General features: G+C 51.8%; 1 protein-coding gene across 11 annotated transcripts in view; it reads left to right on the top strand.

Annotated features, from left to right (window-relative positions):
- LOC149122491 (uncharacterized) overlaps positions 1-12,200 on the top strand; it is a 52,084-nt gene extending 39,884 nt beyond the window's left edge. For 8 of the 11 annotated variants that reach the window (XR_016219523.1, XR_016219522.1, XR_016219520.1 and 5 more), the window contains one exon: positions 11,737-11,937. Coding sequence is in view for 1 of the 11 variants with exons in the window: in XM_089312065.1 (XP_089168191.1) it covers positions 11,737-11,762 (26 nt within the window). In the remaining 10 variants the exon portion in view is untranslated. The other 3 variants (XR_016219524.1, XR_016219518.1, XM_089312064.1) reach the window with 2 other exon arrangements.
- The last annotated feature ends 674 nt before the right edge of the window (positions 12,201-12,874 follow it).

Genomic DNA, 12,874 nt, shown 5'->3' with positions numbered 1-12,874 from the left:
TAGGGCTGGGCCAAGCCAAAGCCAGGAGCTGCGCCCTCAGTGTGGTTTCTCATGTGGGTAGCAGAAACCCAAGTGCTTGAGCCATGTGCTCTGCGTGGAAGCTGGGATTCCAGCCCAGCTCTCCAGGGTGGGATGCAGATGTCTCAACCACACCTTAACTGTCAGTCTGCATGCCTGTCCCTGTACTTTCTTTATAGCTAAGTAGCTTTGCAGACACTTCACCTTGTAGGTTTTGCTAAAGGTAAAGTAAACGTGGACAACTGTTTCTTCTGTGTTTCATTTCCAAGGGAAAACCTTGCCACCAGGCCATTTCCTGGACATAGCCCAGGCTTTGAGTAGGTATGGCAGTCCCCAAATTTGGCTGCAGTGAGGGGGGATTATTTGGGGGACAATGGAGTAGTTCCAAGCATCCACTCTAATGTTCCCAGCCAGCCTGACTGTTATCCCGTTTTCCATCTTTGATTTGCACGTGGGACTGTGACCGTGGCCTGCTTGGTCCCCTTTCTGGTCCCTCTCTGTCCTAGCACTGGGAGAGGGGACCGGGTTGATGCCCTGCCTTGGCCAGTTCCCAGTTGTGACTCATGTCGCTGTCCTCTCTGGGTGTCCCCTAGGTTCAAGGCTGTCACCTGTGAGAAGGCACCGAGCCTCTTGCCCTCGGAAGCGGCCTCTCCCACCGTCTGGTGCAGTCTTGTTTGTCTCTTGGGTGCCAAGCACCCAGCCTGCACTTCCCTTGCTTGTTAGCGGCTCTCCTGTTCCAGTGAAAACTTGTGCTTCTGGGGGTCAGGGCCTCTTTTCTTCTTGGTCCTCAGCCACACATCCCTGGCATACAGCAGGTGCTCAATAAGCATCTTATGGTCTCCCTTTTCCTTGTCTACATGTCCACAAGCTGGGGTTGGCAAACTAAGCTTAGGGGTCAAATGCAAGTGTCACCTGTGCTTGGAAGGCTTGTAAGCTATGAATGATTTTTTTTCCCAATTATTTATTCAAAAGGCAGAGCAGTGAGAGATACAGACAGGGATCTTCCATCCACTAGTTTACTCCTAAATGACCGTAACAAACAGAACCAAGCCAGGCTGAAGCCAGGAGCTCCATCTGGGTCTCCCACGTGGGTGGCAGGGCTCAAGCTCTTGGACCGTCTTGCACTACCTTCCCAGGTGCATTAGCAGGAAGCTGGATCGGAGCAGAGCAGCCAGGTCTTGAACCAGTGCTCTGACACAGGACGCTGGCTTTGCAAGTGGCGGCCTAACCCACTGCACCACAACGCTGGTCCCCAAAGAAAGGTTTTTCTACATCTTTAAATTGCTGGGGAAAACAAAAAACATAATAAGAAGAAAATTCTTGATGGGTTAAAATCCTGCGAGCTTCAGATTTCTGTGTAGGTATGTACGGTTTTATTGGCACACAGCCACGTCTGCTCGTGTTCGTGTTGCCCAGTGAGACAGCGGCAGCAGGACCGTGGGCACCGCAGAGCCTGGCTCACTGGCCAGCTCTGTCTTTGCAACACAAGTTCGCCCACTGCAGTCCTAAAGAAGAGGCAGAAACCCCGAGTCCTGACGCTCTAGACCCTTGCTTTGCCTTCGGTTACTCATGTACACATTCACCTCCTCTTCATTCAACCATTTAGTCAACAAATGTTTGCTGAGTCTCCATTTATGCGCCAGTTGTGTCCAGGGGCACAGCTCTGGTTGCCGCCCAGAGCTGGGGAGGGGTGCCCCGTGGTGCTGCTCCAGCAGCTCCGTGCCACCTTGCTGAGGCACATCCGGGGCTATGCTAGGAAGCAGCCATGTGCTCGAAGCCAGGCCCTGGGCGCCATCAGTCTGGAAGCACCCAGACAGGCCCTCCTGTGCCCGGGGTCAGCACGTGCTAGCCCTTGGCAGTCGGAGGCTCGCCCTTGACCTTGCCAGGCCCAGGAGCTCTGATCTTTGGTTCGTCTTTGGCTCTCCCCATCCCTCACATCGTGAGTGCACCCCTGAAGCATCCACAGGTGCCCCCTTCCTCTCCCACCAGGGTCTGCGTTTCCTCCGTCTTCTGTCCCAGCTGCTCACTCTCACGTGAACTAGGGAGGGGCTCGAGGAACCAGGAGCAAGGTGGCCAGCATCACCTACATTCCCAGCTCACCATTCTAAGTGCTTTTCATGCATGGTCATTTTCTTTCTTTCTTTTCTTTTTCTTTTTCTTTTTATTTTTTCTTTTCTTCCTTCCTTTCCTTTTTTTTTTTTTTAAAGATTTATGTGTTTATTTGAGAAGTAGAGTTACAGACAGAGAGGTCTTCCATCTGCTGGTTCACACCCAGATGGCCACAACAGCCAGAGCTGTGCCAATCTGAAGCCAGGAGCCAGAATCTTCTTCCGGGTCTCCCACACAGGTGCAGGGACCCAAGCACTTGGGCCATCTTCCACTGCCCTCCCAGGTACATTAGCAGAGAGCTGGATCAGAAGAGGGGAGCCAGGACTTGAACCGGTGGCACAGGTGGAGGCTTAGGCCACTACGCCACAGTGCCAGACCCCCATGGTCATTTTCAATCTTGTCTTTTGTAAAGCTTTAAGAGATAAGCACCCTTGGTTTTTTATTTTCCTGCTGTTTTACTGACGACAAAACAGAGACTCAGAGAAGGGAAGCCATTTGCCCAAAGTAAGGTTGCCCCCCGGAGCCTGGGCCAGATCGACACAGGGCCCAGCCTTCACTGCTCCGGTGGGTGACAGCCAAGGGCGCGGCAGCAGCAGGAGCCCGTGGGTGGCCGTGGCAGCTGCCTGGCACTTTGGACAACGTCCTCACGGACAGGGCACAGGATGTCACCGCTGTTGCCTCTCACACTGAGATTCCCGCCCGGAACGACTGGAGAGTTCTCCGGTCAGAAACTGGACGGAGGACGGGAACCACTGACCAGTGTGCTTCCTGCCGCTGCGGGGTGGCCTTGTGCAATGAAGTTTCTGGACCTGCCGCCTAGGCCAGTCCTTCTTTTTTTCTTTTTTAGGTTTTATTTTAAAAATATTTATTTTTCTTTTCATTTTTGTTGAAAGGCGGAGAAACGCCAGCTCACTCCTGCAAGTCAGGCCTGGGCCAGGCAGAGGTCAGGAGCCAGGAGCTCCACGCGGGTCTCCCGTAGGAGTGACAGCCTGCTCAGCACTGGCGCCATCGCCTGCTGCCTCCCAGGTGCACTTTAGGAAGCTGGGTGTGACGTGGGAGGGTCAGGAGTGGGTGCTCCCATATGGGGTGTGGACGTCCCAAGTGTTGACTGAGCCTCCTTGCCAGACTCCTGCCTCCCAGGATGTTTGTTGGCTGAATCACTGGTTCTCCTGAATTCGAGGGGTCAAAAACCTAGCAGATTGGAGCGGACCAGCAATGCCGGAGGTGTCTGTGGAATGTGGGTCACAGGGCACAGGGAGTGGTGAGTAAGGGGGAGGGCGGAGTGCCCCAGAGTCCGGTGGGGTCTGGATGGGGGATTCCTGCCCGGAGGAGGAGGAGAGATCTCAGCAGACTCCCCCAGGCCCAGGGCCAACAACCGACAACCGTCTCAGGATGACAGTTCCGGGAACTCAGTTTGGGTAACAGCGCCGGAGGCCTTGCCTTTCCCTCCCCCCTTTGCTTCAAGGAGGTGCCAGCTACGTGGTGACTCCAGAGGAGCCTGTCTTGTGCCAGTCATTGCTGGGAAAAGGATTATCACAGTGGAAACACTTTATTTGGAAAAAAATGGGGTGATCAGTATTCAAAATGACATTGCAGGTTCAACAGTGGCGTCCCTGCAAAGATCAAGGTCAGAAAGAAGGCGGCTTTCTCAGCGTTCGTGTTTTGGATGTGTTAGTTGGTCCAGTTCTTTATGCCTCATTCCAGAGTGTCTCGGGCTGTTCATGAGGACACACGGAAAACCCATTCAGTGACTCAGATGTGGGAACCCGGCCCCAGGCTCTGGTAAAGTAAACATGGAAATGAGTGGAATTTACTGGGAGCTTGCAGGAAGTAAGGTGTCATTGTTAGCATAGTTTCCTGTCGTAAAAATTCTCGAATTTGGGTTTAAAATAGCAACCGTAAATGTTGTTTTTGACTCTAAAATCTATAGGAAATCCACAGTTGTATGGTTCATTCATTCTTTCTCTCCTCTCTCTCTCCTCTCTCTTTTCCCCCTCTCTCTCTCCTCCCCCTCCCCCCACACACACAAAGAGAAAGAGAGTGAATTTTCCACAGATGAGGAATTGGATGTGTCCATTCCCTCAGAAGCACTGGTGAGGAGGGTATTTGCCATGTGCACTAGGGAAGTGGCCAGCGGGAAGGGAAGCTCCATGTTGGTTTCAGTGCTGAGTGGCAGGGACACGCAGCCATCTTTCCTCCTGGCCCATTCCCGCCACTTCCAGTCCTGTGGGCCTTGCACCTGCAGGCTCAAGTTCATCATCGGCGACCGTGAGTTTTACCCAAAGCTTCTGGTACCAGCCTGTACTCAGAACTGGCTGCTAACCGTTTCTGGGTAGACCTGGCAATGAGTATAAGTGAGAAGCAGTTTTTAAACCTAGTTAAAGGTAATTTCCATACATAGAAGGTAGTTTGTCCTTCCTGAAGTATGGGGAAAATGAACACAACGCCAAGGTCTTTGCATTGTAATTAAGCTAACTATTGAGGATCCAAAACCTAATTGGGGGCTGGCTGCTTTGGGAGGAAGGGGGAGCCTGGAACCAGAAGGGCTGGTGCTCTGTGGGCAAGCCCAGCCCAGTGCCTTCCCTCCCTTTCTTTTTAAGCTTCTTTTACGTTTATTTGCAAGGCAGAGGCAGAGGCAGAGGCAGAGGCAGAGGCAGAGGCAGAGGCAGAGGCAGAGGGAGGCAGAGGGGATTCCCAGCTGCTGGTTCACTGCCCTCATGTTTGCAGCAGCAGGGACTGGGCCAGAAGCTTGCAGCTCAGTCTGGGCCTCCCACGTGCATGGCCGGGAGCCAAGTCCGCGCACGGTCATCTTCCTAGCAGGAAGCTGGGGTCGGAAGTGGAGCCAGGACTTGAACCCAGGCTCCTCAGTAAAGGATGTGGGTGTCCCAAGCTGCATCTTTAACTGCTATGCCAAACACTCACCCCTTCTCTTGTCTTTTTAACATTTACATTAAAAAAAACCTTTTGATACAATATAGCAAAATTCACCAACGTGGCCAATTTGAAGTGTGTAATTCAGTGTCCTTTAACTCATCCTGCGTTGTGCAATCATCACCTTCACCCAGTGCCGGAGGGCTCTCCTCACCCCCAGATGAAGCCCACCCCCATTAAGATGCCACTCCTCACTCTCTCCCCCATCTGGCCTTCTGTCGCTATAGATTTGAGAAGGTTCACACATACGGGATCATCCAGTATGTCTGACCTTTTCCATCTAGCATTTTTCTTTTTTTAAAAGATTTATTTATTAGAAAGGCAGAGTTACAGAAAGGCAGAGAGAGAGAGAGAGAGAGGTCTTCTATCCACTGGGTCATTCCCCCAAGTGGTCAAAATGGCCAGAGCCAGGAGCCAGGAGCTTCTTCTGGGTCTCTCCCTTGAGTACAGCGGCCCAAGCACTTGAGCCATCTTCTACTGCTTTTCCAGACTGTAGCAGAGCTGGATCGGAAGTGGAGCAGCCAGGCCTAGAACCGGCGCCCATATGGGATGCCAGCACTGCAAGGCCGCAACTTTACCTGTTAAGCCACAGCACTGGCCCCCACCTAGTGTTTTCAAAGTTCAGTAATGTAGCTTGTTTCAGCACTTCATTGCTTCTCATGGATAAATGATATTTATTCCGTTGCATGGGCATGGTGCATTTTGTTTATCCGTTCATCAGTTGGTGGACGTTTGATTGCTACCGCCTTCTGGCTTTTGTGACTGATGCTAATGTGAACATCTGTGTGCCTGTTTTGTTTTCAGTTCTTCTGGGCCTAGACCTAGGAGCGGAATTGCTGGGTCACATGGTCATTCTATATTTAGTCTTTGGAGGAAAGAACAAACTGGTTATCTCCTGCCCTTTAAGTGCTGTGTGAAAAATAAAGCTTTACCATGTAATGAATATTCCAATGTCAATTATGGAACACATGTTAAAAAAAGTTATATTTCTAGATTGAACGTTGAGAGTTTAAGAGATTTCCTTGAGGCCCAGATCCATTCTGAACACTTTGCTAAACAAACAAGCTAGCACGAAGGCACTTACACGTATTTGCTTCTTGCCATGGTTGGCTTTTTCCTAAACATTTGTTTGGCCTTTTACAGAATTCAGTATCTCTTAAGAGGATGGTTATAAATAGATGATGCCATCGCTGTCCACGTTGGTTTTGTACTTTTTCTGGGTCAAATGGAAGCTCTCTAATCTCTTTTGTGATTTGCCTAAATGTAGAGTAATCCAAGGGTAAATCCGAGTTAGGCAGTCATCTTCCTCTTTATGTCTACTTTTGCTTGAATATCCCAGGTCCCGAGGACCAGGGCAGGATCAAAGAGAAATAAAATGATTGCAGATAGCGCTGAGAATTTCTCAACATCACTTTGCCTGGTACAAGTTAACACAGTGAAGAGGAGGGTGTTTGTCTGCCAGAGACCGTGAGCTCCACCGGAGGTGTCACAGGTGGTACAGAGCCAGGTGTTTCCCCCGCTCTCACACTCACCACGACACACAGTGTGTGTGCTTTCCCACACCCAGCACACGCCAGCCGACGTCCTGTGTTCAATCCAATTCTGACCCTCTCTGCGTGGGTCCCACAAGTTAAGTGCTCTGCCCCACAAGACTGGCCCCCTTCAGATGCCTACTGGAAGTAGGAGATTGACAGGCAGCTCCAATTTTGCCCGACTGGCTAGAAAACAGGTCCCTACTGCCTCCTCCTTGGGTTCAGCTCTTTTGCTGGGAGGGCTCACAGAACTCAGGGAGGACTTGCCTTTCCTGGTTTATTAGCACAGGACCTGCTCAAGGAGGGAGGCACTGAGGAGCCAGATGGAAGGCAGGCATAGGGCAAGGCCTGTGGGAAGGGGCACAGGGCTTCCATGTGCTCTCCGAGTGTGGCACCATCCACACATCTCCAGCAGCCCGGAGGCTCTGTGCAGCCTGCCCTTACGGTTGTCATGGAGGCTTCATTATGTGGGCGTGATTGACTGCATCATTGGCCATCAACCTTCAGCCCCGGAGGTGTGGGTGGGTGGTGCTACATGTGCCAACTGTAACCAAGTGGTTGCTTCCCCTGTGGCCGTCCCCCTTCAGGGGGCTGTGAGAGCCCTCAGGCGCCAGCATGCAGAAGCACTTATCACGTTAGAGATCCCAAGGCTTGTAGGAGCTGTGTGTCAGGAAACTGGGAAGAAGACCAAGCGTGTGTTTCTCATTACGAGTCGCACTATCGCAAGGGGTCTAGCTCCTTCCAGTAAATGTGACTCCCCACCCCTCAACGCCTCTCAAGTGGCCCCGGGCATTGCTCAGGTTTCGTTACTATAATGAAACACCCAAGGTAGCCTGCTTCCTAGAAAAGAGGTTTATTTTGGCTCACAGTTCTGGAGGGATGAGGTCCACACAGCATGGCACAGGTTCTCTCAAGGGTTCCTGTGGGGGCTCCTGTGTGTCTGTGTGGTCTCTCTCCCCCTCCTAATAAAGCCATTAGGATTCAGTCATGGAGGTGCCACCTAATGACCTAATCCAATCTAACCACTTTCTGAATGTCCCACTTCTAAACACTACAGTCAGGTTAAGTTTCCACCGTCTGAACACCATTAACTTACGGACTAGAGGTTAAACTGCTCTATGAGTTCACAGGAGAGGGGGATAAAATCTAACGGAGCATAGTATCCAGTCTTCCCAGTACTCCCGGACTTGGGAAATTGGAAAATTTTCCCCTTGAGATATCTGCTCTCACCCAGGGCTAAGTTCCAAAATATCGAACAATCAGTGTGGCACAGGTACCCGCCATTCTGCACAGAGGACTTGGACCATTGTATGATGGAGTAGGTTCTGGAAGGTTCTCCCGGCAGCTCAAGACCTGTGCTGCAGTTGCTGAAACCAGTGAAGGTCTTGGGGGCCCAGGTTGAGTTAAGGAGCCAATGGCTTTGGGAGGGGATGCTAGGGCAGCAACTGTTCACCAACTGGTGGAGAAATATTTTAATATTTTAACAGCCAGTGCGTCTGTACTCATGTACCAGGAAGACTATTATTAGCAACTATGATATTCCCTCTTCTCCACCATCCTTAACCAGAACTTTTAGGTCAAGATTCTGCCGTCTTACCCTGTTGTCTTTCCTCAGGAAGCAGTTATCTCTCTTCCTACCAGGAAGGCATCATTTTGCCTACTTAACCTCGGCTTCCAGCCTCGGGGAGCTGACCCTTTCAGCCCAGAAAGGTCACCATCGTGGCTAATGGTTCCTTGTGCTTCCAGGAACTGCCACTCCATCCCTTTCCTTGATATCACCGTGATCTGTCTAACGCCCCAGTCACACCTGGTCATCACCCTGTTTAATAACCACCCGTCTCTTTTCAATGCTTGACAATGGTCAACACTCTCCACCCTGCCATAAGGGGGAAAACCATGCACACGGATGCAGCCTGGTATTCTGGGCTTCAGTCTCATTCCCAACGTCTTTTTTCACTTGCAACTTCTTTTCCCCGTGCACGCGGATGTGTGTCCTCCCACACACACACTCTGTCCGTCACCACGTCTGTCTCACGGTTCTGTCCACGTAGCGCTTGCTGAAACCCTATCCCACTTGCTGTACTCTTCTTTCCGTATCACACCGTCTCCTTTCTTGCAAGCAGTGGGGGCAGCAGGGACCTACAGTGAGCAGCCAGCACTTTTGCAGGGGCCATGTCGGGAGCTGGAGAGAGACTGTGACCATCAGCTCCAAGGTAGTGAGAGTCTCAAGATCTGGAGAAAACCTGGAGGAGAGCAAGCCCAACACGGGAGATCAAGGGAGCTCAGGAATGTGCCCTGATAGGCATCAGGTAAACCCGGCCAGGACTTCTTGGACTTCTTTCCTGCTGGGGACAATAAATTCGTCTTTTGTGTAACTGGCGTCGCATTGCTGTGCTTGTGAGCAGGAGGTGGCACATCCTTCAAGGAGGAGGTGAGATGCCAGCTCCTCGCTTCCCCGTCCTCTTTCTCCCCCAGCTTTTTATCTGCACTGTTTTGGCACTGCCAAGGGCTGGGTTGTTTGTGTCCCTGCTTCCTTGTGCTGGAAAGCAAGGGCCCTCCGGAGGACGGATTCCTAGAGGGTCAAGATCAGGTTGCATGTAGTGACTGGTGTGTGTGTGTGTGAGTGGGTGGTGAGGCAGTGGGCTGGGGCTGCTCTTTTGTTAGAGTTCAGGCAGGAGGAGAGGCGAGAGCCTGCTGGGAAAGCGGTGGGGTCTCAGGCTCAGGGCTGGCCTTAGACTGCTCATCTAGACAGCTCACGAAGACTGAGCCCAGCACGGATAGGAGCATTCGTGTTTACCTCCAAAGAGGAGCCAGGGAAGGAGGTAGAGAAAAGCATCGAGGAAAAGTTTTAACTTCAGGAAAGCAGGCTCTGGGTCAGGAGCGGGGCTGGGCTGAAGACGGATGGGTGGGCTTGGGCGAGAGAGAAGGGTGTTAATTCAGAGACATGTGGGAGAAGAGACTGCATTAAGAGAGGGTGACGTTCTAACCCGAAGAGGAATGGAAGGGATGCTGACCGTCAGCTCACGGCGGCACATGCTGTTTGAGTGTTAATTTAAGAGTGTTTCCATGAAAACCGCCTTGAGGATTAACAGCTGCGTCTTTAGTTTTCCTCTAAGAGGAGGGAAGCCCCCAGCACCCTCCTACAGGGTCTTCTTGCCTGTAGTCTCATTCCGTGTCCAGGTGTTCTCTCCCCAGTGCTAGGTGCTCCTGAGGGCGCATCTTTTTTTTTTTTTTTTAATTAATTAATTAATTTGAAAGGCAGAGTTGCAGAGGAAGAGGGAGAGGGAGATCTTCCATCTGCTGGTTCACTCCCCAGATGGCTGCAACAGCCGGAGCTGCGCTGATCTGAAGTCAGGAGCCAGGAGCTTCTTCTGGGTCTCCCACGTGGGTGCAGGGGCCCAAGGACTTGGGCCATCTTCTACTGCTTTCCCAGGCCATAGCAGGGAGCTGGATCAGAAGTGGAGCAGCCAGGTCTTAAACTGGTGGTCCTATGGGATGCTGGCATTGCAAGTAGAGGCTTAACTGGCTGCACCACAATGCAGGCCCCAGGAAGACTGTTTTTTTCAAGAGTTGGGGTTGAGTGTGGAAAGGCACTAGAGAGACAGGGATGACGGCTAAGAAAATGCTTTAAAAAGAGTGAGGAATCCTGGAGCCTGTTTCTCTGCTGAAGAGGAGAGCCAGTTGGAGGCAGCGAGTAGGCATCAAGCTGTGTGGAGGCAGGCGATTGGTGGGGCAGGTCCTGGAAGCCTGGGGAGGAGGTGACTGGGGCCAGGGCCAGTGTTTCCCTTGGAGAAGGGGAGGGAGGGAACAGGACAAGCAAGCTGTGTGCAAGCCGGGAGCATGTCCTCCTGTGTCCTTGCCCCGTGCATCACGCTGCCTGGCACCCAGCATGGCGTTCGATGGAAGCTGGGGCAGGTGTACAAAGCCCATGCTGTGGGTAGGGAGTCCTGCCATGCACTGGGGGTGGGAGTGGGGGTTCAGCCATCCTTTAAGGGGGAGTCCAGCCCTGCGGTGGGTTGGGAGACCAGCCAAGGGAGCACTTCCCTGGTTTCAAAGAGAAGGGGGGAGTGAGACCCTCTGTGGAAGTGCTGGAGGGAGTGGTGGCGTTTGAGAGGGGGGTGCAGGACCCCGAGGGAAGGAGGTGGAGGGGAGGAGGGAGAAGCCTGCACTGCAGAGCAGTTCTGCTGAGGTGGGGACCCTCACCTGGGAAGGCAGATCCAGGGTGCCGGGGGGTCTTTCCCAGCTGCGTGTGGCAGCCATGGATGGAGCCAGGAAGGCTGGGCCAGCTGAGCGGAGTCACCCGTGGCAGGAATGGGATTTCCAGCGTGAGCTTTCTGTGTCTGCACCAGAATGCTCAGCACCTGCCCTGCCCTGCCCACAGACACGGAGCTGGGGGCAGATGAACACCCCCACCCCCCCACCCCCGCCCAGCCTCTGCTCTGGGATTTGCATCCAGGTAGTTAGTGACCCGTGCCGGCTGTGGCCAGCCCTGGGGGCTCCATGTTGGACCACTGGGCTTCTGTGCCGCCCAGGTCCACCTCACCTCGGCTCCAGTCCTGTTCCAGCAACCCTCCCCTGTGCGGGGTCTGGGCCCGGATTTCCGTGTGCGTGTGTGTGTGTGTGTGTGTGTAAACACTGATCATTTTTTTTTTTTCTTTTCTCCAGGTAATACGAGTAATACATGTTCCCTGTAGAAAGCTTGGAAATATACAACAAATTAGACTATCAGCCCCATCTTACATCCCAGTGATAACCATTATCAACACAGAGAAATTTTCCAGCCCATATGTTTTGTGTAAAACGAGCTAATATGTGGTCTTTGAAGTGGGGGTATTTTTACATGTCCTGGACCGTGGGATGAGGACATGTCCCGTGGCTGGCTGGCGTCCCCTCTGGGGCTGTGTGGTAACTTCCGTCAACGTCTCTCCCCTGCCTTGCTCCAGGGGTCCCCTCCCCACGGCCAGCACCATCCTCTGAGGGGTGTGGACCTTGGGACGCCCCTGGTGCTCGTCTGGGTCCCTTCTTCTCTCGGGACGGGGAGGAAGCCCCTACCCCGCCTCCAGTCCTCTTCAGGGTCACGTGGGCCCTTGCTGGGGGAGCCGCCCTGCCCCCGGGACATGCTCCTCTCTTTTCTTTCTTCCCACAGCCTCCTCCTCCTCCTGTGCCTGCTGACTGTGACAGTAGCTTAAAGTGGAAGCACATACTGTATTTTGCAACCAACCCAGACTCATCCTATCTTTTTTAGAATATATTTTTTGCCCTGATTATAAAAATAATTGGGGGGGGGCGGCACTGTGGCACAGTGGGTAAAGCCACTGCCTGCAGTGCCGGCATCCCATATGGACGTTGATTCAGGTCCCAGCTGCTCCCTGATCCAGCTCTCTGCTGTGGCCTGGGAAAGCAGTGGAAGATGGCCCAGGTGCTTGGGCCCCTGCACCCTCATGGGAGACTGGGAGGAAGCTCCTGGCTTCAGATCAGCGCAGCTCCAGCCATTGCGGCCATTTGGGGAGTGAAACAACGGAAGGAAGACCTTTCGCTCTGTTTCACCTTCTCACTGTCTGTAACTCTTACCTCTCAAATAAATAAATAAATAAAAATTTTTTTAAAAAACATATTCACCACGTACAACATGATGTTTCGATGGATCTGCACACTGACGTGGTTATTCCTTAGTATTTTTAGTGTTGTGTAGGGGTTTGTGTTTGTGTGTAGATGTAAACACTGACACAACTGGGCAAGGTATATGTGTGTGTGTGTATGTGTGTGCATGTCTGTTTAGATACGTGCCCCCAACACACATCCACACATACATAGACGTTTGTTTCCAACTTTCCCAGTTCCCATCCTCTTACCCTTCTTATTGCATTGACTTAGGTAACAGCGAATCCCCTTGTACTGGCTCAGGGGTTGCTGGAGAAGAGGAGGGTGCTGCACTGCACACTGCGGATATCTCATTACTAGGCTTTTATTTGCTTCTAGGTATGATACAGATTTATTGATTGGCTATGATTAGGGAACAAAGATAAGACTGAGGAAAATGAAAGAAAGGGAAATAACTATGTATAAAGATACTTTCTTACTATAGAATATATGTAGAATTTTATTGAATGCTTTTGTTGGTAAAGCAAGACGTATTTTAAATGACTTACCTAATGATCTATCGCTGGAGGCAGTTTCCAGAAAAAGTGTGGAAGTGTTGTTAATATTAAATTAGATTGTGGTACACACTCACAATACCTGTTTATATAGCATGGTGATTGTCTTTTATCAAGGTAAGTATTTAG

This window comes from Oryctolagus cuniculus, chromosome 13 (genome assembly GCF_051225735.1).
Source record: "Oryctolagus cuniculus isolate XC-2025 breed Fujian yellow rabbit chromosome 13, ASM5122573v1, whole genome shotgun sequence".
In the NCBI taxonomy this organism is placed as follows: domain Eukaryota; kingdom Metazoa; phylum Chordata; class Mammalia; order Lagomorpha; family Leporidae; genus Oryctolagus; species Oryctolagus cuniculus.
Note: the sequence above shows the minus strand (reverse complement) of the source record. Positions and strands in the feature narration are given on the sequence as shown.